Source organism: Rhinolophus ferrumequinum, chromosome 19 (assembly GCF_004115265.2).
Source record: "Rhinolophus ferrumequinum isolate MPI-CBG mRhiFer1 chromosome 19, mRhiFer1_v1.p, whole genome shotgun sequence".
Taxonomy (NCBI): Eukaryota; Metazoa; Chordata; class Mammalia; order Chiroptera; family Rhinolophidae; genus Rhinolophus; species Rhinolophus ferrumequinum.
In genome coordinates, this window is record NC_046302.1 from 28166233 (window position 1) to 28190918 (window position 24686).

The 24686-nt window shown below is 36.3% G+C and overlaps 1 protein-coding gene and 1 pseudogene across 6 annotated transcripts in view; both read right to left on the reverse strand.

The window, feature by feature from the left end:
- Positions 1-1024: 1024 nt before the first annotated feature.
- Positions 1025-1286, reverse strand: LOC117011673 (60S ribosomal protein L38-like; annotated as a pseudogene).
- Positions 1287-12288: 11002 nt separating this feature from the next.
- Positions 12289-24686, reverse strand: part of NOL4 (nucleolar protein 4) — a 304984-nt gene continuing 292586 nt past the window's right edge. For all 6 annotated transcript variants that reach the window (XM_033087854.1, XM_033087852.1, XM_033087857.1 and 3 more), the window contains one exon: positions 12289-14267. In XM_033087854.1, the coding sequence (XP_032943745.1) occupies positions 14074-14267 (194 nt within the window). In that variant the 3' untranslated portion in view covers positions 12289-14073. The remainder of the gene's footprint in view (positions 14268-24686) is intronic.

Genomic DNA, 24686 nt, shown 5'->3' on the forward strand with positions numbered 1-24686 from the left:
AAAGCTCTGCTTGCAAGGAGACTGCATTCCACTGAAAGGAGACGGAAGATCCACGTAGAAGTCATCAACTAAATAAAATGATTGTAGGAATTCATAATTGTTAGAAAATGAAATAGGTTAGAGTGGAGGGATTGCCAAGTGGTCAGGAAGACCTCTCTTGGGACGAAGAGGCAGTCCTCAAATTCTATATGGGCTGACCTCTCTAAGGCCCTTTCCTCAGGAATATCATGATTATAATATAAATAGCAAGGTTATTGGGAGCATTAAAGGTAACTTTAAAAGGGGCCTAGTAAAGTGTCTGCCATACAGTAATAGTAGTAGATAACTAAAATCTATAATATGATCTTCTAGACCAGGAGTTGACCAGCATTTTCTGTGAAGGGTCAGATAGTAAATATTTTTGGTTTTATGGAGCATATAGTCTCTGTTACATCTATGTAACTCTCTATTAGAATGTGGAAACACCCATAGACAGCATGTAAGTGAATGAATGTGGCTGACTTTCAACAAAACTTTATTTACAAAAATAATAAGCAGGCTGGAATTTGCCCACTGGCCATAATTTTATGACCCCTGTTATGGAAAACATTTACCTATATAGATAGATATCTATATCTATATATCTGTATCAATAAAAGAATCAGTAATTGGAGTATAAGGGAACCCAATCACCAAATGTGGCACTAATTCTGTGATAAAAAGCATCCAGAGAAAGCTCAGGGTGCCGGAAACTTGTCTCTAACCTGTTGGACAGAGAGGGACTGGACTGTCCTAACCACCCAGTCTTTTCTTGTTATAAATCAGAAGTCCATGGCCAGGGGCCATCCTTCTGTCAGACCAGAAGCTGCAAAGGGATAAAGTGGAGTCTGTGGGGTGAGAGAGAGGTGGTTTATTTGTTGGGAAAGAAGCCACAGGGTTCAGAGCTTCTCAAGAGCATAACATTGTAGAAGCATCTCTCTCTCTCTCTCTCTCTCTCTCTCTCTAATTTTAAAATTTTAATACAGTTCAGATCAGCATGTCTAGTTCATTTCAGCTCCTTCACTGCCAAACCTGGGGGCAGGAACTGCTTCAGTTCCTCTGCCTTCTCTTTGCGGTGACCAAGGTGTAAAGATATCTGCTGCTTCGAACTTTAAACTTCACATTATCCTTATCTTTCTTGATGTGACAGGTTTGTCCTTTCGCCTGTCTTTGAGCAGGAAGTCCTTGATTTCCTCAATTTTGTGAGGCAAGACTATGAGGCGCGGAGAGTGCACGGCCGCACCTCCCAGAGACACTTGTAAGAGCATCTCTCAACTCTGGGTTCTCAGGATGTCACTTTATTTTCCTTCAAACATGTCCACTTATCAGCCCATTTATCCCCTTTCTCTGGGTTAGAAGTTTTGAAACTATCAAGGAGTCTCAGAATCATCTGGGAGAGCTTACAAAAATGGCAGATTGCTGTGCCCTAACTACTCTGTGCCCCCCCCCATGCTGATTCAGATACAGCTATGGGGGTGCTTAGGGGTCTAAATTGTTAACATACACACTGTTAATATGTTTAATATGCCTCAGTTCACCTTTTAAGAGTAAAATCTATTTGAGCAAAAATTGATTCAACAGGGTAGCATCAAACCAGAAGCAGTTAGGAGCACTCTGCCAACTGGAGCCCGGGGAAAAACCTGCACAGATAAAGTACAGAAAACACAAGAAAGGAAATTACTTGATTGACTATAGCTTAAAGCCTAGTGGGCTGTTTGGGATTAGTTGTCCTTAGCGTTTTGATTTTGTAAACTTGAGACATTCACAGGCATAGATTTTGGCTTACTTAGCAGGCCACCACTGCATTAGCACTATATCGATGTAATAGTCTCCTTGTTTAGTTAATTTAACATACCCTAGCTCATTAAGCTGACACGTTCTGAAACATACTGCTCTAGGGGAAAGAATTGTTTGGCATTTGAGAGATATAGACTGGCATAAAGGCAGGGCTTGCTCTTTTCTGCCCTTTCTCTGTCCTTACCATAGAAACACCTCTCATCACTTTAAGTTTGGTACCCAGGGAAGTACACTGCAGAACTGAGGGTGATGAGAGGGAATTGGGAGGAAAGAGAAGTGGAAGCATGCATAAAAAGTATGCAGACTGGTGGGCTGCCTACTTCAATTTGCCCTTGAGCCTTGGCCCAGACAACGGAAACTGGCCCAGTGTTAGGTGGCCCCTATTCCTATGACAACCACTGCTGAATAAGCAGTGGTTGTCATATGAATCATGAGAGAAAGTGTCAACAATTTCACAATTAAAACATACGCATCTTAAAAAAAAAAAATACACATCTTGCATATTTCCCTCTGTCCTCCTCTCCACACGAAAAGGTAACTAAAAGATTACTCAGAACTAATTCAACATCATTTTTTCCTGAGAAATACTGCTCTAGCGTAAAGAATTGTTTGGGGTCAGAGATATAGACTAGCATAAAGATGGTATTTATGGCTTAAAAATGGCATAAAACTTTTTTTTGGAATTAGAAAATTAAAGGGACCAGGAATTAGGCATGTACATTTGTGTTTATAGTGAGTTCATTTTATTTTATGATCATAGGTCAAGGCTTTATGTGAATCTTAGGATTTTTCACTGATGTGAAATTATTAGCAAGGTAGGGTAGCATGGTAGTTAAGATTCTGCTATTTTTTAGCTGATTGGCACTGGAAAAGCATCTTCCTGTGCTTTAGGTTTCTCATCTGCAAAATGAGGATAATACCGCCTCCCTCATCTATACATGCATACATATACAGTGGTACCTGGGTTTTCGAGCATAATCCGTTGCAGAAGACCACTCGAGTTCTGAAACGTTAGAAAACCGAGGCACGGTTTCCCCACAGAAAGTAATGCAAAATGGATTAATCCATTCCAGACATTTAAAATCAATCCCTAAAACTGCAAATTTAGCATGAGTTTTACTATCCAATGATACCATAGATCCATAAAATTTACGATGTTCGTAAACCGAAATGTTTGTCAACAGAAACATTTGAAAACCGAGGTACCACTGTATATGTACATAAATTTTATATACATATATACACATATATATGTGTATATACACATATGTGTGTGTGTATATATATGTGTGTGTGTGTGTGTGTGTGTGTGTGTGTGTGTGTATGTGTGTGTGTATATACCTGCTGATAAAGGGGTAGGAAGTATACCTGCTAGAACAGCATTAATAGATAGTACTGCTTAAGACCCGCTAGCTATTATGGACCAGGGCATCATAAACTTGATCTGGTAGTGCAGAAAAGTAGTAAATCCTGCACTGATCTTACTTTTTCACTTAAAAAAAAAAAGTAACAAGAGCTAAGGTTTTTTGTGTTTGGTGGGAACTTCTTATAGAATTATGGGATACAGGGCACAGGTATTTCAACAGAGTAGCCAAAATCATGGGCTCTGGAGCTAGACGGAATAGCTCAAATCACCTCTTCACCACTTGCTAGTGTATTGTGAAGGACAAGTTGTTAAGCCACCAGTGCTCATGGACAGTTTCCTCATGGACAAAACTGGGGTGATAATAAGATATATATAATTGAATTCACACTGGGATTGAGAACTAATATATGGAAAACCCTTAGTTCTTGCCTCATAGTAAGAGCTCAGAAAGTATTAGTCATGGATATTATTTCAACGTCAGAGGGGAGGTGATTGACAGAGGAAGGGGATGGGACACAGAAGGAATCCCATGGCTCAGCAGGGAAAAGGAGGCCTCGTGACTGATTTGGTGCCTGTCTGGATCAGAGTCTTAAAGAATTAGCAAAAATAATCCATACAACGTAAATTAAACTTTTATGTATGATCCTTTGTTTTTGTTTTCAAACGTTCCTTTATCCAATTACTAAATAACTGTGTCCAAAACAGAGCCAGCAAACAGATTAAAAATTAGGTCTGGCTCAGCTTCATTTTCTGAGTCTATGTTGCTTTCAGTGAACATGCAGACCCAACAGGAACCTTGTGTGAGCAACCTTTTAGATCATCTGTGAATATTGCATTCTGCCTAGAAGTGCAGAGTAGGGCTGAGAAGCACGTTTCCTGTAAATACTGGGGCAAGCACTTACATTTTTAGTTTTCTTGTTTTTTTCAGTTAAAGTTTATTGGGGTAACAATGGTTAGTCAAGTTGCATAGGTTTCAAGTGTACAATTCTGTAATACATCACCTATATATCACATTGTGTGTTCACCACCCAGAGTCAATTCTCCTTCCATCACCATATATTTCATTCCTTTTACCATCATCAACCACCTCCCATCCCTTTTACCCTCTGGTAACCAATAAACTATTGTCTGTGTCTATGAGTTTTTGTATCTTTGTCTTGTCCCTTTGTTGCTTTCAGTTTTATATCCCACATATCAATGAAATCATATGGTTCTTGACTTTTTCTGTCTTATTTCGCTTAGCATAATAATCTCAAGATCCATCCATGTTGTCGCCTGGCACTATTTCATCTTTTCTTATGGCAGAATAGTATTCCATTGTGTATATATACCACAACTTCTTTATCCAATCATGTATGGAAGGACACTGGTTGTTTCCATGGTGGTGTAGCCATTATGGAAGGCAGTGTGGAGGTTCCTCAAAAAATTAAGAGTAGAATTACTATATGACCCAGCATGTCTTCTCCTGGGTATCTACCAAAAAAATCTGAAAACATTTATCCATAAAGATATATGTGCTCCGATTATCATTGAAGCTTTATTTATGTTTTTAGTTTTCATTTGGTTACATTGGTCTGGCAAGAATTGTTCTTATTTTCCAACACTAAACAACACTGCTGAGGGCTTCAAATAGAAATGCAAAAAGGAACAGTACTCTGAGATTCTAAATTTTATTAGTGTGTACCTCAAAACCTGTTCTATTTTCATATTTACTGCCATGTTTGTATTTGTGCAAGAGCTTATTCTCATTTTACGCATGGACAAATGGATCTGGCCCAGTGGCTGTCAGCATAAGGCCTGGGCCAAAATCCTCACTGGTGACTTGCAGACCCTTCAGAAGCATGTGTTTATTACTAAATCATCCACTTCTGACTCCAGAGGAGCGTGGGGTTCTGCCGGTTACAGGCATTTCATACATTTTGGTTGAACAACTTTCCTAATGAATTTTTATTAAGAAAAAAAAAAACAATCTACATGCCAAGGAGGGGAGAACATCAAGATATTTTGGTTTGAATATTTCCAAAGTTATAAATGTGTCAAAGGATAGGTATCATAAATGATTAGGAAAACATAGATAATGTGTGTTTGTAACATGTAAAAGAATTCTTTGAAATGCAATGTGAAATAATGGGACTGGGTGGGAGTGGGAGGCAAGGAAAACACAGGATTCAAAATTAGGAGACCTAGCTTCTTATCTTGGCTGGAACAGTTAGGAGAGTCCCAAAACTCTGAGCTTCAGTTTCAGAATGTGATTATAAAACCTTCTGTCTTCTCTATGATATGGATCAAATAAATCAATATCGCAGATGACAGTGATTTCCTAAAAGCTTGCAAAATTGTCCACTAAAACTTGTATTTCTAAACATAAATATTATGTGCTTATACGTATGTACTAGATGAAGAGTACCTCTGCAGTTTCTTACATCCTGCTTTTTATTTAGTGATGTATTGAAAGGGGCTTGAGGTGGTGAAGAGGGTGATAAATGATTGTGTCGTGTTGGTTTGTCCAACTGAACCAGGCTTTCCTTTCTGAGCATCAATATCTGCCTGCATATTTAGGATTCATTTCAAGTGTCACTAGAGCTGGCCTTCTGTCACAACACCAGCAGCGATGTTTAGATTCATGAGAAGAGGACTGAAGGACTGGCCACAGAGCAAGGTGCCCTGTGAGCAGACCCGCTTTATTGACGGGCAGATCCCCAATTCACAAAGGTCTTTTCTGTTTCCAGCTGTTTCTCCTTACCCTCCAGGCTTCAGCCTGGCCCGAGGGTCACTGTGGCTAAAAGCATCTGCAGCAACTCCCCCGGGACCCATGAGCAGGTGAGGGGTGGGCTGCTGTGAGAAAAGATTCCCAATTATAAGTGGCTTTGGGAAAAAAGACACACCAGTTAAGTCCTGTGGGGCGAAACGTCCTGTGAGAAAGAAATCCTATGCAAACATGATGTTGCAGGCACTATTCAGGAGTACAACTTCCTGTTTAATTCAAAGATCTTATGCAGAAATCTGAATTTGACCTTTGGCATTGGCAGTATCTGTAGCCGAGCTGTGTAATAATGAAGAGGAGGAGGATAATTGATTTAGGAGTGGGACAGGCACATCATAGCATTCCTGCTGCTCTAAGGTCCAGCACTACTCCATTCTTCAAGGGACATACAGAGTACAAATGTCACATTGTTACATCTTCCAAAGGAAACACACAACTCATGAGGAATTCTTATGTCATCAGCAAAACTAAAACAAAACCCAACACATATACCGTGTTATGAGGCTGCAGTTTTATTGTCAAACAGGTCCCTCTCCTGTGCCAGGCCTGCCACAGAGACTTCAATGGTCTTTTTTCCCAGCTTCATATGTTCTCCGTGGTCTGGCGTGAAATATAAGGCATCCCTCCTATGTTTCTATAGTGGATAGAAAATGTGTGCAGTAATAGACTTTTTTGTTTTTAATAGCTATTTATGAAAGATTTCTTATAATGAAAGGTTTGTCATAGGGGACCTTGTTATAAGTTAGGGTTGTCAAATGAGGTGAAAAATTGTTCCCTGGTCTTATGGTTGAGTGTTACAAGCAAAGCATTGATGGTAGAAGTTTTATTTTATTTCAAGTATATATTTTTTAACTTTTACAAAGTCTTCTTCCCTGTCCATCTTCCTTCCTTCCATTCTTTGCTGTTGGTTGGATATGTAGGTGTTATGCTGTTGCTTTACATTTTACTCATATTTGTGGGTCCTTGTTAAACGTACTATTTCTCCTCAGTATGATTCAATGCTCCCTGGCATCTCTTTCTGCCTCTCTCAAACTCTTTGACCTGCATGCAGCTGGATGGTTAGGTATTCCAGTTCCCTCTGCTTTTATTTTGCTTGAGGGTATGGAGAGCAGGAGCCTGGAATGTGTTGCTGGCCTTTGAGATTGGGGTACCAGTTTGTGATTTTCTTTTGCAATATCACTGGTAGTCCAGTTTCATAACTCACCACACTTAGGCAGGATTGGATGCCACTGGTATTTGGTGATGGGAAATTTGTCTAAAGATTCCCAAGTCCCCCACTTTCAGGGTGGACCTCTTGAAAGTTTGCTTTTGACAGAGGCAAATGAGACCCAGTAATCCATTTCTCTTGAATCCTGACACTTTCCCCGAGCAGCTTTGCCTGTTTCCCTCTTATAAGAGGCAAATATGACCAATGGGGTTCCTAAGTTTGGGCCACTGTGTTGTAATCAGGGGTGGGGTGGAGGTAAAGGAGAGGAAAAAGGGGACAGGACTTGAAGAGGGGGATGCTGGCTGAAATCTCCACTTACTTTTGTAGAAAACTTGCCCTGGGTGTCACCGTCTTTCTGCCTTTACTGTTCAGCCTTTCTTTTCCACCAGAGAACACCCAAAAAGTCAAGTCTATCCTGACAGTGGTTCTATTTCTGGAGACTTGAGGGCAGGGACTTGCATTCTTGAAGGGCTATGTACATACTTACTCCCAGGTCGTTCACCCGCTCCTCATTCTCCTTTCCAAACTAGGGATTTAAGAGTGGGGTTTTCAATATTCTTTCCCACTCGTCTGTCTTTGTTTGAATCTGTTTCCTGAGAAAGAAGTCACATTAATCTGTGACATTGACTAAATTTTCCTGGCTCCCACTCAATGTCCAGAGGACAATGTCTAGAGGACATTGTCCTCAATGTCTAGAGGACAAAACCATTCATTCCTTCCTTGTTGCTATGCTGCTCACATAATAACTTTTGGTTTTTACATTTAGGAATTTAATTTTCTTTTGGGAAGGGATGTCCCGTGATCCATGCTTACTTCTAATCTCCTTCCCCAGAAATTCATGCACATAGTCAACAGAGAAGCCAACAGACACGTGTCACTCCACTAACACAGCAGTGTGTCTTCATCCTCTACAGGACACAACCGATCTGCTTCGCACGGCAGGTCAGGCCCTGCACATCTGGCTCCTTCATTCCTCTCCAGGGATCTCTCTTTATTCTCAGATTCTGTCCTCTAGCAACACTCAACTGCTTGAGTTACTGTGCATACCATGCTATTCCGTCTCTTCTTTCCTCACGTGTTGTCTCCTGTGGCTAAAAAGCCCTTCACTGACACATCTTTCTTTCTTCTTCTATCCTCTCCAAACATACCCAACAGTTTTGCCAAGTATTCCCCACAGCTCCAATCTGTGTGACCATCTACCCCCCAGCTCTCCCCTCCCCCACCATGGCAGGGACTATGCCCTCCTTTGATCTGTCAGGCATGTTCTTCTGACATGTTGCACTGTTACTCTTCATCTTTTTGTATTATAACCATCTGCACTTCTGTCCCTCTGCTCCACTAGATGAGACGTGTATGAGACTCTTGAAAGCTGGCATAGATTTTCTGTACCAGAGACAATGCCTAGCACATAGTAGGTCAGAGAATACACACTGGTTAAAATAACAATTAAAATGAGCTGAATGGGTTACTACTCTATGGTGTTTACTTCATGGCATAACTTTGAATCCTTCCACCAGCAAAGAAACAAAGAAAAAATATTGTGAAATCTCTGGCCACTTGTTCTGTCACTGCAGAGGAGTACCTTAAATAAGTTAGAAGGCATTTCTCACAGGCAGCCTGGTCAGATCCATCCCTCAATAAACAAATATGAGAAATCCAAACTTGCAAGGGACAAAACATGTGGCAACCTCACGCTGTGAGTAATAGCATTCGCTCTCTGTGGTCTATGCATTTATTGTATTTTTTCGCTCGTAGCATTAAAAATGGTCTTGAATTATCTTTGATCTCTTCTTTCAGTGAATAGCCTCTGAAAGAAAAAAAAATGAGGGGCACTAAAACATTTAATATGTAAAGAAAAATAGTTTTCTAGCAAAGAAATAAAAGCAAAAGGTTTAATTTCTAAACTCAATTGATTATCCTAAATTCAATAAATGTTATTGCCGAACTCTTAATTTTAAAAGACCTGCCATCTAATAACATTTAATGTTAAAATGTCTTTTAATTGTTCAGAGTAAATAAAACTCTACTCGTAATTACCACTAGGTATTTTATGAATGTGGTTGGATTGCTTACAAAATTTAATTAAGCTTTGGATCCCCATGTCACCCCTTCTGGCCTAATGAATTGGAGCCTTTTCAAACATATCTCAGGTACTTTCTAAGAATCAAAGTGGAGGAAAGTCTCCAGAGACAGTTGTTTCATTACCTGTGAAAGATTTAGCTGCACTTCTATCATATTTATTTGTTACACTTAATTTGAACATGAGACATTTGAGAAAAATACCATCAAAATTTCCAAAAGACCGGTGCTGCTAATTTAGGATCTTTGCTACAAGAGAATGGACAAATACAACTGGGTACAGACAAGTATTTTTTTTTTAAAAGAAGGAAATTAAGGTACTATAATAGGCAGAATAATGCCCCCCCCAAAGATAGCCACATCCTAATCATCAGATCCTGTCAATATGTTTTGTTACATATCAAATTATAGAATTAAGTTTGTAGATGAAATTAAGGTTGCTAACTAGCTGACCTTAATATAAAAAGCTCATCCTGTTTAACCATCCTGTGAGCCCAGTGTATTGAGTAAAGGTTCTTAAATGTTGAAGAGAGGGGTTGAAGAAGAGGTCAAGAGGTACAGAAAGACTTGAAGGTGCTAAGCTCTTGGCTTTGAAAATGGAGGAAGGGGCCACCAGTCAAGGAATGCAGATGGCCTCTAGAAGCTAGAGTAGGCAAGGAAATGGATTCTCACCTAGAGCCTCCAAAGAGGAACACAGTCGTGCCAATATCTAGATTTTAGCCCACTGAGACTTCCAACCTATTGGACTGTAATAAATTTGTGTTGTCTGTGGTCATTGTTATAGCCACAGTAGGAAACTGATACAGGTGCATTTATACAATGTAGTACTACACAGCCATTAAAACTAATACTTGAGAAGAATACCTGATGTAGAAAATATCAATAGTATATTGTTAGGTTAGAAAAGCAGATGAGGACGCTCTATATACAATAATATCAAATACACCCCTTTAGATAAAATCTGAAAGATATAAAATGTCATTCATTGGTTCTCTGTGGATCCTGGGATTATTTTTTCCTTATTTTTCTGTATATCCCAATTTTCTTTTGTAATCAGAAAAATGAAGCATTATGTGATTGAGCTTAAAACTGGACATGTGACTCTACCAGTAGCATTTTAACTCTTAAAAAAAAAAGTTTTCAAGAAGAGCTGAATTGTAATTAATATCGTAAGCTTCTGTAGGTTAGCTTGTACTCAATCCTTACTTTACCAAATTTCTGCATCCCAAACACATGATTTCATTATTTAAAAGATAAATAATGTTAATGTCTACCTGCTTTATTTTTGGATCTTTTCTATGAACTAAAGTTTGAAACCTGGGCCATATGAAATTACAAAGTATTTTTGTCATACAACGATTAATCTTTGCATGGTATTTGTATTAATGGTTTCAGGATTAATTACACTAATCACACTCACAGGGATAGCACTTATATAGTGCCCAAGACTAAAATCTCGTGTGAATGAACTTAACTTTCTCAGTTCAGAACTTACCTTTCTAATTTTAACTGAGTGATTCCTTTTCTCCTTTTATACCTGATTCACTGCTGACACCCATCTTTGTTAAAAAGTCAGACTTCTCTTCATGCTTTACGTATTTGATTTTCATTAGTGGTGAGTTTCATTGTTGCTTTTTAGAAAGAAATTAAACCTCTTTAAGCAGAATAAAACTCTCAGTGTTTAGTCAAATGATTTATTTGATATCAAGTGCATTTTTAATAACTGTTATTTATCTAAACTAATAAAACTGCTAAACTTTAGTGTAAAGGCCTGGTTCTAAGTCACAGTGCTGAATGTAATTATGTAGTACCTGGGAGGCAGCAGATTACGGGTGACAGGTGTGCCTAGGTTCAAACAATCGCTTCATATCTCACGATTTCTGAGCTCCTGGCAAGTTGCTTCACTTCATGAGCCGCCTTTGTAAAATGGACAATGACTATCCAGATCTCCTGGGGTTATTGTGAGAAGTAAAGGAAACAACCAACATGTATTTCCTTGTGTAAGTAGTCAGTAAATAGCGGTTATCCTTATATCTGAATGCCCCTTTTTTGGAGAGTTTACTTGAATGACATAATTTAAGAAAATTCAGTAACTGCTTGTGTTTGTATTCTCTGTGGTTATTTCAAGTGTAATACTTCTTATTAAGTGTGATAAAGTAATACATATGTGACCAGAAACTGCTGTTGTACTGAAAGCTTACTGACAGAAGTGACAGAAACGTGTATTTGATCTCTGTGTTTTTGACAATTTTCTATCACCTCATTTGAATGACAATATGAACCCACAGCTAGTCTCTCCAAAATGTTTTATAAAGGGGTTGCAATCTCTCTATTCTCCTGTGACAGTGTATAAAAGGGCCAGAGTATTTTCAGGTACAAGTCATAAAGGAAACGGAGAACAAAAATGATATTTCATTTTGGCACCTGAGCTCTCCCAGGGAAATGATGGATTCCCAGTACTCTCATTCATTTAGATAAATGTACAAAAAAGAGAAGACACTGGTAAACTTAGTCCTGGGTGGACGGGCATAAGAGTTGTAATTCAAGATAAAAATTTAACAAAAACAAGAGTACCTTGTTGGAACTTAGCTTCTCAACTCCATTTGTTTTATTATCACTACTAAGGATTTTTTTTATGTATATGCCAAACTCAAACCTGAGTGTTACTTTGTGAAATAACAACTATGTCAAAGCCTCAAATAGTATTACAACAAAACCCAAAGCATAAGACAGGCTCTTATAACAGGTATGTTTCTCCCAAGCTAAATCTGGAGTGACTAAAAGACTCAGATTACTCATGCAAAAATGAGGAATGAAAGATAATAAATTCTTAAATCATATTTAAATAATAAATGAAATATTCTTGGGTTTGCTACTTTGCTTTATCCCTTCTTGGAATAAATTATTTATTAGACTGAATGTTGAGACTCTGGGACCTTAGGATATTCTTGAGGTACAAATTTGTCAATTTTGTAGGGGTGAAATACCATTTCCTATTTTAAAAGCAAAAGGTAAAAGTCTATCATTCAGAAAGTTTATAAGGTTTCGCAATAGCTGTTTTAACACAGAAATCTGTTTATTAAACCCAACAAAACAGAAAATTATACCAGCCCTCAATTTTTGAATTTTCATTTAAATAAGCAAACTCTAAATCCACACCTTAAGAGATGTTTGTGCATCTATGTATTTCCAAAATACTCATATTTCAATAAGATTTTCACATTATGTTCACCAACAGTATCACAAAAGGTTTTTTTTGTTTTGTTTTTTTGTTTACGTAACTGTAAGGAACAGTAATTCTAGAAACACTAGAAGAAAAAAGCATAGCAATGTCCACAGTTACAAGAAAAAGTGCACATTACTTGGTCACAATCACAGTCATTACTTGAAAAACTATATGTAACAAGTAGGTAAGAAATATCACTGATGCCTTAAACTCATTATCAAAAACTGAATGACATAAATTTTACATAAAAATAAGGCAAATTCATGAATGCACAAATAATCTGTAATGCAACCAAAGCTAAACAGAAAAAAAATTGTACAAGAAGCATAAACTGATGTGTTTCTCCTAAATATTTTAAAAATAGGTTTGCCTCAGTACACAAAGAAAACACCATCCATGTGTACCCGACACACTGAAATAAGGAAGGGCAAAGTATGGGAAATGGGGGGAACCGTTCATTGTAAGTTGCCGCCGTATCCGCTTAGAGTTCTTTACATCATTTTTACCTGGAACTGTAAATCATACAAATCATATCAGGAGAGGTAATGGTCTTTTTTGGAAACTATTCCTGAAATAGAGAAATGAAAAGAAAACTACACACAAGAGTGCAAATTTTCAGATTGTCACTTGCAATCTCTTAACATTCAGTCATCTACATCCAATTGCTGCTGTAAGGATGTCTGTAAGACAGCAGCGGCAATCTGGGGTGAGCTGGAAGAAACCAAGGTGTGATTTTTCCCCCCAGTGATAGGTCTTTTTAATATTAAAAACTTCTGTGATGCAAACCTCTATGGTAAAGCTGCAGTGTGGCGTGGGATGCTTGAGTGCAGAAATGCAGGCTTCTCTTGGAAGTAGTTCCTGATATGATGATTTAAAGAACGTAGACAAGGGTTGTTTATTTTTGTGTTTTTTTGTTGTTTTCTTTTTTTTTTCCAGCATCGTGTTATCTTTGTAGAAAGAATTTGGAAAGAGGAGAAGGCAAATGGATGTGGAAAAGGTACTTACAGTAGTTTCTCAAAACAGTTCTCTTTTAGGACCTATGGAAAAGTTACCAAAGTAAAAATGACAATTTTGAATGAAAAACAAGTTTTTTTTTATAAAAATTACATATATATATATTTTTTTTAAAATACAAGATCCTTTTCATTGTTATATCCTGTAGCAACAAGAAATTTTGGCTTTTTATTTATTTTTTTGCCAGATACTGCAGCTTTCAGTCCAATAGGTCAGTCGCAAATTCCACTAATATTTCAGTTGGATCTTGAACAAGTTTTATACCACAAGTTTCTTCTCTTTTATCCTTGAATTTGGAATATACAACCTTTTTTTGTTTGTTTGTTTTTGTTTTTGTTTTTGTTTTGCCCCAGCTAGTTATGCTGACACACTAAAAACAAAAAAAACCAGTCGGCTAGACACAAAGTATCTCAAGTACTTCAGAGGTCAGAGTTCCTTTGAAGCACCTTAATACATCACGTTAAGGATCAAGAAAAATGTGGCATAATGGAAGTATTTCTCTTAAGACTGCAGTAAGACCACAAGCATCTCTGCTGGGAAATCAAAATGTCATTAGTGGAAACGGCAAATTTAGACCTCAGTGAATAGGCCCGTCATTTGAGTCAGTTCTGTTGTAAAATAAGATTTTCCAGTTCATCTGCAGAACGTAATAAAAATGCAGCCGATTCTCGATATCCTGCCACGAGCTGTCTCACGGCATTGATTTCAGTTGGACTCAGCTGAGGTCTGGAGCTTGAACTGCTAGAGGATCCTGAGCCAGTTGCCAACTGCCTCTTCATGCTGAGATCTGTGGGGCCTAGGAAACAATAACGACAAAATTAGATGCGAACAATTTTTGTTCTGATACTGTGAACATAAGCATCAATCACCGTTGACTTAATTCCCAAATTCTTTCGTGAGATGCTGCTGATACCCTTTAATCAAGGGCGTCTCTCAGAAAGACTAAAGAGCAACACTGATGCAAAATGAGCAGCTAGGTGTTCTCTCAGACTCCTGGTCTAGCCTCTGGCAATCTCCTCTCGTGGTGGCAAGTAAGTAAAGACCTCTCTTAACATGTGGTTTTTGGAAAATTCAATTTTAAGTCTCCTTTCCACAGGTAGAAGTTTTTCTGAAGTAGTTTTAAAACGATGGGACTTACAAATGCTTTTTATTGGCTATGTTCGTTATCAAATAATTTATTAGACCCCACCAATTCAGAAGTTGAAACATCCTAGATGGTGATGCTAATGACACTGAATTACAAACTCCTCTATTTAAACCAGAGGAAACTGAGAGCTGGGGGAGTTCAATAACATGTTTAGAGTTCAACTTTTAAGTGGCACAATGAGGATGCGAATTGGGTAATTTTTCATTTCAGGCCAATGCTTTTTTCCCACCAGGTTGACTAGTATTTAAAACTGTGGACATACTAGAACGAAGTTTGCTTTAGAAGTGTGCAATAAGTAAAGGATCAATACAAACAATTCCACAAAGAAACTAGACTTGGAATACTCCTTTAGGTATTAATGTCCCTTCTGTGTTTATCTGCACAAAATACTCATGTGTCAAAACTTTTCTTCTTATATATATATTTAAACCAAAACAGATACATCTGTTTTTTTGACACTTTGTAAATTTTTACCAAAAAAATTTATATTTTGTCATTTTTATGTACATATGTACCTCATCTTCTTTATCCAATCACCTGTTGAAGTACACTTAGGTTGTTTCAGTGTCTTGGCTACTGTGAATAATGCTTCAATGAACATAGGGGTACATATATCTTTACAAATAAGTGTTCTCAAAATTTCTATGTACATACCCAGAAGAGGGATTGCTGGCTCATATGGTAATTCCATTCTTAATTTTTTTAGGAACCTCCATACTGTTTTGCATTGTAGCTGCACCAATTTACATTCCCACCAGCAGTGTATGAGGGTTCCCTTTTCTCCACATCCTCTCCAACACTTTTTATTTCTTGTCTTATTGATAGTAGCCATTCTAACAGGCATGAGGTGGTATCTCGTCATGGTTTTGATTTGCATTTCCCTAACAGCTAGTGAGGTTGAGCATCTTTTCATATATCTGTTGGCCATCTGTATGTCTCCTTGGGAAAAGTGTCTGTTCAGGTGCTCTGTCCATTTTTTAATTGGATTTTTTGTTGTTGAACTATATGAGTTCTTCATGTATCAGAGGTATCATTTGCAAATGTCTTCTCCCATTTGATTGGTTTCATTTTTGTTTTGTTGATGACCTCTTTTTTGTTTTGTTGAAGCTTTTTTGATGTAGTCCCATTCATTTATTTTTGCTTTTACTTCCCTTGTATTTGGGGTAAACTTCACAAAAATCTTCTGAGACCAAGGTCCATAAGTTTAGTGCCTATGTTTTCTTCTATGTATTTTATTGTTTCAGGTCTTATATTTAAGTCTTTAATCCATTTTGAATTAATTTTGGTATATGATGTTAGATATACCAAAGCATGTCTAGTTACATTCTTTTGCATGTGACTTTTCAATTTTCCCAACACCATTTATTGAAGAGCCTTTTCTTTCTCTATTGTATGTTTTTGGCTCCTTTTTAAAAAATTAGTTGACCATTTTTGTGTTGGTTTATTTCTAGGATCTCAATTCTATTCCATTGGTCTGTAAATGATGAAATATTGTCATTTGAGACAATATGGATGGATCTTGAGAGTATCATGCTAAGTCAAATATCAAATAGAAAAGGACAAGAACCATATGACTTCAGTTATATGTGGAATATAAAACAAAGCAACAAATGAACAAACTCATAGACACAGACAACAATATGGTGGTTACCAGAAGGGAAGGAGGTGGGGGTAGGACGAAGAAGGTAAAGTGGGTCAAATATTTGAGACTGGGTGGGGAGCAACCAAAGTAATATACAGATGTTATATTATAGAATTTTATATCTGAAACATATATTGTTATTAACTAAGGTTGCCCCAATAAATTAAATCGATAAACTTACAAAGTTATTTTAAAATCTTTAATTCAGACATTTGTATTAAGATGCTTTGCAGCAGTTATTGTTGGATTAATACTATTTTATTGTATACCTAAGTGTTCATTGTTATAGTTCTTACCTTTCCTTAAGCAATTGCTGTAATTAATTTGCAGTGAATAATAACTGTAAAATCCTTGAATAAATATTACTAAGCATATAACTAAAGGTATTCTCAAAAACTATAGGTATTTTATAACGTGAAAATATTTTAACAGATTTATTTCTAAACATTAACTTCTCAGTTCATTTCATGTACTATACAAGGGATGTTATTTTATCCTTCTAGTTCTCCTTGAGGCATGGAGACAGGTCAAGACCCAATCCCCTCCACCTTTACCCTAAAGGGAGACGTCTTCTGTCAGCCAGGAGGCAGTTGTCCCATGAGAGAGAAATAGCTTCACTTGGAATTTAATTAGGACAGAGACAAGACTAGCACACAAGAACTCTGACATCGGAGAGAAACTTATGTCTACTTCTGCCATGACCTTTCAAAGCTTTGATTTCCGAGCAGGAGTTAGCTTCCATTTGTTCGTGTTATAAAATCATGATACTGACATAACAAGCTGGAAGGGAGAGATGGAGGGAGGTCATACTTGCAAACTGAAATTACTGAATAAGTATTCAGCCACCAGTTTATTTGGAAAGTTTTGAGTGGATTTAAAAAACTTCATGACATAACAGGGCTTCTGATCTCTGGATGAACTATTTCAAATAGTTTTTTCTTTACATTCAATAATCCCAGTTCCCAGTACTAGTACAGATCTTTATGAAGGAAAGTTGAAAGAAATTTCCTCTCCGCTATGTAATCTCTAGTGTCTGGTTGGCTGATGATCATTTTTTCAGTAGAAGGTATAACATTTTATGAGAGTTTTGCTGACTAGCCAAGTTGCTGGTTGTCATCCTTAACTGAAATTGACAAAGTGTGGGATTAAGGCTCCAAGTTCTTTTTGAGATGAGAGAGATTGTGATTTTATTTGAATATAGTTGCCCCTTGGTATCCATGGGGGATTAGTTCCAGGATCCTCCCAGATACCCAATTCTCTGGATGTTCAAGTCCCTAATAGAAAATGGTGCAGTATTTGCATATAACCTAATGTACATCCCCCTGTATAGTTTAAATCATCTCTATATTACTTAATACCTAATACAATGTAAATGCTATGTGCAAATAGTCGTTGTACTGTTTAGGGAATAATGACAAGAAAAAAGTCTGTACACGTTGTAGATCAAACGACAGAGTACATGTCAGCAACAACGTAACTTTTTTGTTTTCAAATATTTTCGATCTTGGTTGGTTGAATCTGCGGATGCAGAACCATGGATATGGAGGGCTGACTGTATTGCAGTTTATGGATTACTCTCCATCTCTGGCTCAAGGCTATAAGCTTCCAAACTAAGATTATGGCTTCTACTTTCTTACAGATCATTATTAACATAGACAACTCTATAGATAGCTCAGTAATTTAGAAGCCACTCATACCTCTGTTAGTGTTCTGGAAGAAAGTTGACTTCATTATCTTGCGTTCTTTTGGATCTACATGATTTGGATTGAGTATATAAATCAAAACTACAAGGAATTATTCTGGATGAGTGTTTATTATTCCAATCTTCAAAGTTATGAGGTTGGGCAAGGAAGCCAAATATATATAAAACAAAAAATCACAAATGGACAAATTATTTAAGGGGCCTCTCAGCACCTAGCCCCTCACTAGAGACTCACACTGTTGCCCTTTGAGCCTCTCAGCATTTCAGTGGGGACAGTAGAACAAGATGACTGGTCCCATTTTAAAGTTGGGGAAACAGTTCCAGACAGGTTCACTGGCTTGTCCAAAGCCATAATGAGTTCCTGGTCCTTCCTCCTGCACCACTGTGGCCCAGCTCAGAGGAGATTTGAGTAGTAGGATAGAGGGGGACGACTGCTCTGACAGGAAGAACAAGGAAAAGTGTGGTACATGGGACACTGAGGGGTGCTGGCTGTGGGGAGCCAAGTGGGGATCGGGTTTAATATAAGATCCTACTGAGGTGGTGTCTGTTGGTGGCTTCGTAGTCGGGCCTCAATTTGATCATGGTTATTACTTGTCCCAGTTGTTCTTCTAGTTGGCTAGTGGTGATGTCCTCTGACTCCTGGCATCTTTTGTAAGTGGACATCAGTCCATTAGTGATGGAAATACCAGAAACAATGACTAAATATTTGCAAAGTAGTTCAGTATCCTTCTTTCATTATCCTTTGAAACCAGGTCCTCTGATTATCAGCTTGGGTACCTGAGATCATGATGAGTCTCATCTGGAATTGTGTAATTCTAGCCATACAAAATAAACCTGGAAGTGTTCCTTCCTCTTCTATTTTTTTTGGAAGAGTTTGATAGACTGCACCGATAAAGACATCTGGTCCTATGCATTTGTTGGGTGATTTCTGATTACCTCGATTCGATCTCCTTGCTAGTAATCGGTCTGTTCAGATTTTCTATTTCTTCATGATTCAGTCTTGGTAGGTTATTTATTTCTACGAATGTATCCCACTTCTAGGTTGTCCAATTTATGATCCTATATATTTCAATGGTATCATTTGTAATTATTCCTGTTTTCATTTTTGATTTTTTAAGTCCTCTTTTTCTTGGTGAATCTACCTGAACTAAAAAGGACTACAAATTTTGTTTATCTTTTCAACACACCAAGTCTTAGTTCATTGATCTTTTCGATTGTCTTCTCAGTCTGTTTCATTTATTTCTACTCTGATCTTTATATTCTTCCTTCTACTAACTTTGGGCTTTGTTTGTTCCCTTTCTATCCCTTGAGGTATAAAGTTGTTTGAGATTTATCTTTTTTCTTGAGGTAGGCATTTATTGCTATGAATTTTCCTCTGAGAAGTACATTACAGACTGATTACTTCCAGTTGAACACTAAGGTGGAAGTTCTTCAAATGAATAGTGAAAAGGATTTCGAAATACGGGAATCTACTTTTGCTATTGCATCAAGGCCCCAAAACCATCTCTGAGCCTATAGTGTGTGCTCAGTAATATATATCCACTAGAAATTTGAGGGAATGGAGATTGAACTTTTTGTTTTATTATACGTTTGACAGTATGGGAAGTTTTTAAGCAGCTAGCCGTTACTTGTGATCAAACAGTGTTGGTCAACTAGCACAGCACAAGCTTCACATAAAAGCATTGTTTTGCCTTGTAATTTTAAATTCATCAAGGAACTGTGTAATTTCTGTAGCAAATGCTAATTTCCAAAGCCATTCAGTGTTTGATAATAAAACTTGAGGGCAGTTCTTGTTCAGAAAAAATTAATATTAGCCCTGACCTGAAAAAAAATTGCAATAAAAATTTACCACTAAGCCATCAAACTACTGTGTGGTACTATATATTAGGATATATATATATATTAGGATATTCAGAATCTATTTCTGACAAAATTTCACAGAAATGATTAAATTGATGAGAACAAACGAAGTTTAAAGTTGACACTACTGTTTCAATAATGCATGTTAGATTCAAATGTTTTCCACACTCTACCTGCTGATGAACAATTCAAAGAACAACCAAATGCCTTGTTTTAACAAACTGAAAATTTGTCCAAATAAGCCTGTTTTTGCTTCATGAATCTTAGCAGATTCTACAAGTTGTACTTAGTTTTTTCTTAACTTTGAAAATATTCTCAGCTATAGTTATTTCATTCATACTATCCATAGATGCCAATTCTGTCACTTCAAACTCATCATTGATTCCTCAAATAAACAGTAACAGTAAGAGTAACATCTCAGTTTATTAAAATACAAGGAAAACCACTTGAAATCAGTTGACTTGTTTTTTTAATTGGCTATTGATATTCTCAACATCTCAATTTCTTCAACCCTCTAAGCACTGTTTTTGCCATAATGCTAATAGTCAAACAAGTTTATTTTCTCTGGACACATTCCTTCAGCTGCTGCAATCAATTTAATAAACTTACCAGGAAGTGAAGTAACTTTTCCTAACTGACAAATACATGAGCTACTTGGAAACTTACTTTGTTTGCAGGCTGATTTTCATTTTATATTTTGATCACATGTTTAATAGAGGTATTTCATTAATATTATTTTCATACTTTTATCTCAAAGAGTGAAAAAAATTATTCTTCAGCATCTTAGCTAAATTAGCTAATGTATTTAAAGCATCCTACGCAGCACCTGGGCTATAGCAGATACACATTACTAGAGTCAATATGCTAATGAGCTACATTTATATTCACAAGTGATTGCAATATAATTTGCCTTTTTAATACTGTTCTGGATGAGAGGATTACTGTAGCATCACAAAATGAGCCAGGGTGATTTCCATTTCTTTTTCTTTTCCCCTTTTTTTAGATCTGTTTGTGTAAAATGATTATCTAGTCCTTCAAGTTTTGGTAAAACTTATTTGTAAAACCATGTTGGTCTGATTTTTTTTAATGAACAGATTTTTATAATAATTCAATTTATTTAATTATTATAGGTTCCTTTGGAATAGTTATTCTTTAGTCTATTGGCCAATTATATTTTGGTAAAACAGTATTGTATCTCTAAATTTTCAAGTATACTAGCATAAAGCTATTAATATTTTTTATTTTCTTTTTTGAATTCTTATTTTATGCATCCTTTCTCTTAGTTCACCTTGTCCAATATTTTTTAAGACCTTTCAAAAATTCTGCTTTTGATTTTGTTGGTCTTCTCTATTACTTTTTCTATTTAATTTCTCCCTTTATTTTCTTTTAAAGTTTGCATTTTCTAACTTCTTGAGTTAAATGAGTAGCTCATCAATTTTCTATTTTTTTCTAATGTGTATGCCAAAATACCACTGTAGTTCTATCCCACAAATGGAATGTGTACTGCTTTCATCTTCATTAATTATAAATCTGAACATAATGCTATCAAGTATATTCTTTGTCATCATTGCTTAAATGATCAACATGTCTGAAAGAATATGTATTATCAGATAGTTGGGGACAGGTTCTAGATATAACCGGATTAAGTTTTAATTATTTTTTCAAATCCAAATAATTTTCTTTTCTCTCCATTAGTTTCCAAGAGAAGTGTGTTAAAAGTCAATGGCTATGATTGTGGATGTGTCAATATCTTCATTTAATTTAATTAATTTGAGGTTATGTTATTAAGGCACATAGTTTCTAGACAATTGTGACTTTCTGATAAACTATTCCCTTCATTATTAGGTAATAAGTCTTTCACACTCCAAAGCTTTTATCTTAAACAATTTTTGACATAAATAGATATACACACACTCATGTGTGTATATGTATAAATTTCCTTTACTTCTGGAAGATTGTTTTGTGTGGGTCCATTTTATCAAAATACAGCTACATTTTATTTACACATCTATCTAAGAATCTGTCCTTTAACAAAGAATGGATTTCAGTAGAACAAGACATGAGGTGTTAATGTAAGGCCTGGGGTCACTCCATCTTCAGGGATTTAGAGAAGAGAGATGGTCAGAAGCTACAGTTCAGTGGGAAATGTGTGTCTCCTCTGAAGTCTATGTTAAACTGAAGCCATTTTTAACCCATTTATGTCCACTGTAAACCTAATGATGGTGCTTCCAAATACTTAACTTCTCTTGACCTCATTACATACCTTATCCACTTGACAAACACTGATTAAAGAATATTAGGTTACCAAGCAACAGGGTATTTATCTGTAGGTTATGTACTAAGTTGCTGAGCATATTTTACAGACATCTAAGAAAACACGAAAAGCAAGATACAGATCACTGCCAGGGCCAAGTAGCTGTTTAAGGCAATATGCAAGGGAGAAAGGAATATATAAATTACCCCTACTCTCCCCACAAATTATGTTTCCCATGATGATTTGTAGGCAATTTTGATTGTTTACTTTAGACTATAATAGTCAATATCCCATACATTAAAAAAAAAAAAAATTATACGTGATTGTCCTGGGACAAATTTAGCTGTCTTTTATGTGCTTCAAAAGCTCTTGGAGCTGCCTTTAAAAATTCATGTATTAAGTTTTCCTTTTACCAGGTCTTCTCTAGTTCATCTTTTTTTTTTAAATTTCCATTGTTTTTAATCCATTTGCTTTATTTCTAAGTGTATCTTGTTTTTAAAAAAGATCAAAGAGAAAAATTGTAGTTGAACAAGCATCTCAGCATTTTTGTTCCCATTTCAATGTGTTTTCCTCTACAATCAATTTGAAAAGACTCAGTCACGGTCTTCCTAATCTTTCCTCTACTTACATTTGCTCATTCTTGGTACTCAGCTCTATAAGCTGCCTGTGTTTATTCAATGTGTGAGCTTCAAATGCAATGTTTTGCAGAGACCTGATTAATCATTTCGATAAACTCAAGGATGAACTACAAGAGTGAGTTACTATCCCAGCAGTCTTAGAAATTTGTGAGGAGAAAGACTTTTAGCATGTTTCTGTTTTCTGCCTATTTTTGGCTTGTGGGAAAAGACAAATATTACAGTAGAGAGAGAGGAGTTACTGTTTAACTTTAGTTGAATCAAATATACTACATGATAGCATAATGAATTACTGCATGATTTATGGGTTTATATATTTACATACATGTATAACTTCTTTTCTCAAGTAACAAAAAGCAACCTCTAAAACCAAAAAAGAGTGTCCATTATTTTTCAGAGAGCTGGGGTAAAAAATATCATAATTGTTTAGACAATTGGGTTCTGCCTTTTTTGGCCACTGTTAAAGTCTTACCTTTCCAAAGATTTGCAGTAAGTGTAGTAAACAATGATCAACATAAGATAAAAACCTCTAGAATGCCCTCAGGAAAGACTAGATATTTGCTTTTAGATGTTTGTTTTATTCTTCGACAGTTTTATTTTGCTCCATTTTTACGGGAATTTTTTAAAAAAATACTAAGCCACAATTTTTCAATATCAGTTGTAAAATGTATCTATTTTGGGTATTTGTTCAATATTTCCAGAAATATTTGAAGACACTTTAAAGATGTAAATTAAATGAAAATTCTACACCTTTGTTAAAACACTGATAACTCAAATAGTAAAAACCTACTAATGAATTTGTAGTTGGACAAACATTTTATCTGCAAACGATGACATCTCATTTAATACTTAAAAGATATAGCATACAGTGATAAGATCATAATACTAGCAAGTGGAAAACTTGGGTTCAAATCTTAATGCAGAAACTTTCTAGATATGTGAATTGTGAATTTCGGTAAGTCATTTACCATCTCCAAGATTCACAAGTAAAATCTGACTAATTCTTAATTGGGATCCTACGCTTGCCTAACTTATCAGTAATCAGGGTTATTTATGTTAAAGTTTAAACATTTATTTAAAATGACGTATCTCATTATAGGAAAGGTTCTCCAGAGAAACAGAACCAGTAGGATGTGTGTGCATAAAATACATGAATTGGCTCCCTCAATTGTAGAGGTTGGGAAGTCTCAATATCTGCAGTTGACAAACTAGATCCCCAGGAAAGCTGATGGTGTAGTTCCAGTCTGAAAGCTGGAAGGCTCAAGACCCAAGAATTGCTGGTATTTTAGTTCAGGCCCCAAAGCAGGAGAAGACCCATGTCCCAGCTCGGTTAGGCAGAAGGAGTTCCTTTTTGTTCTATGCAGGCCTTCATTTGATTGGATGAAGCCCAACAATAGTAGAGAGCAATTTTCTTTACTTAGTCTACCAATTTAAATGTTAATCTCATTCAGAAACACCCTCCCAGACACACCCAGAATGTTTGTCTAAATATCTGGTTCTCCTCTTGGCCAGTCAAGTTGACATAAAATGAACCATTACATTCATATACCTTACTCAAGATAATTCCCTGTCTGTTATCTCAAATGGAAGTATTCTAAATTACTTTTAATGTTTTCAGATACATAAAAATGTTTACTGTAAGATGGATAGATGCCTGTTATACAAAAAAAAAAAAAAGATTTAATAAAAGTTGCTTTTTGTTCTACATTCTCAAATAATTGCCAGATAGTGAATACACAGCCACATAACAGTTTTTATACCAGTGATTTAAAAACATAGAACAACAACCATAGCAGAAATACTGATGGCTTATGAGGTAGGAGACATGTAAATTAGTGAGGTAATAACTCCTCTGAAATTGGGATTACTAGTAATTAACAAAGTTAATAGTTACTATAGTAATATAAAAATGCAACACTAACTCAGCTTGGTCATTGTTACGGTGGACAATAATTTTTAGCAAAAATTCCTTAAA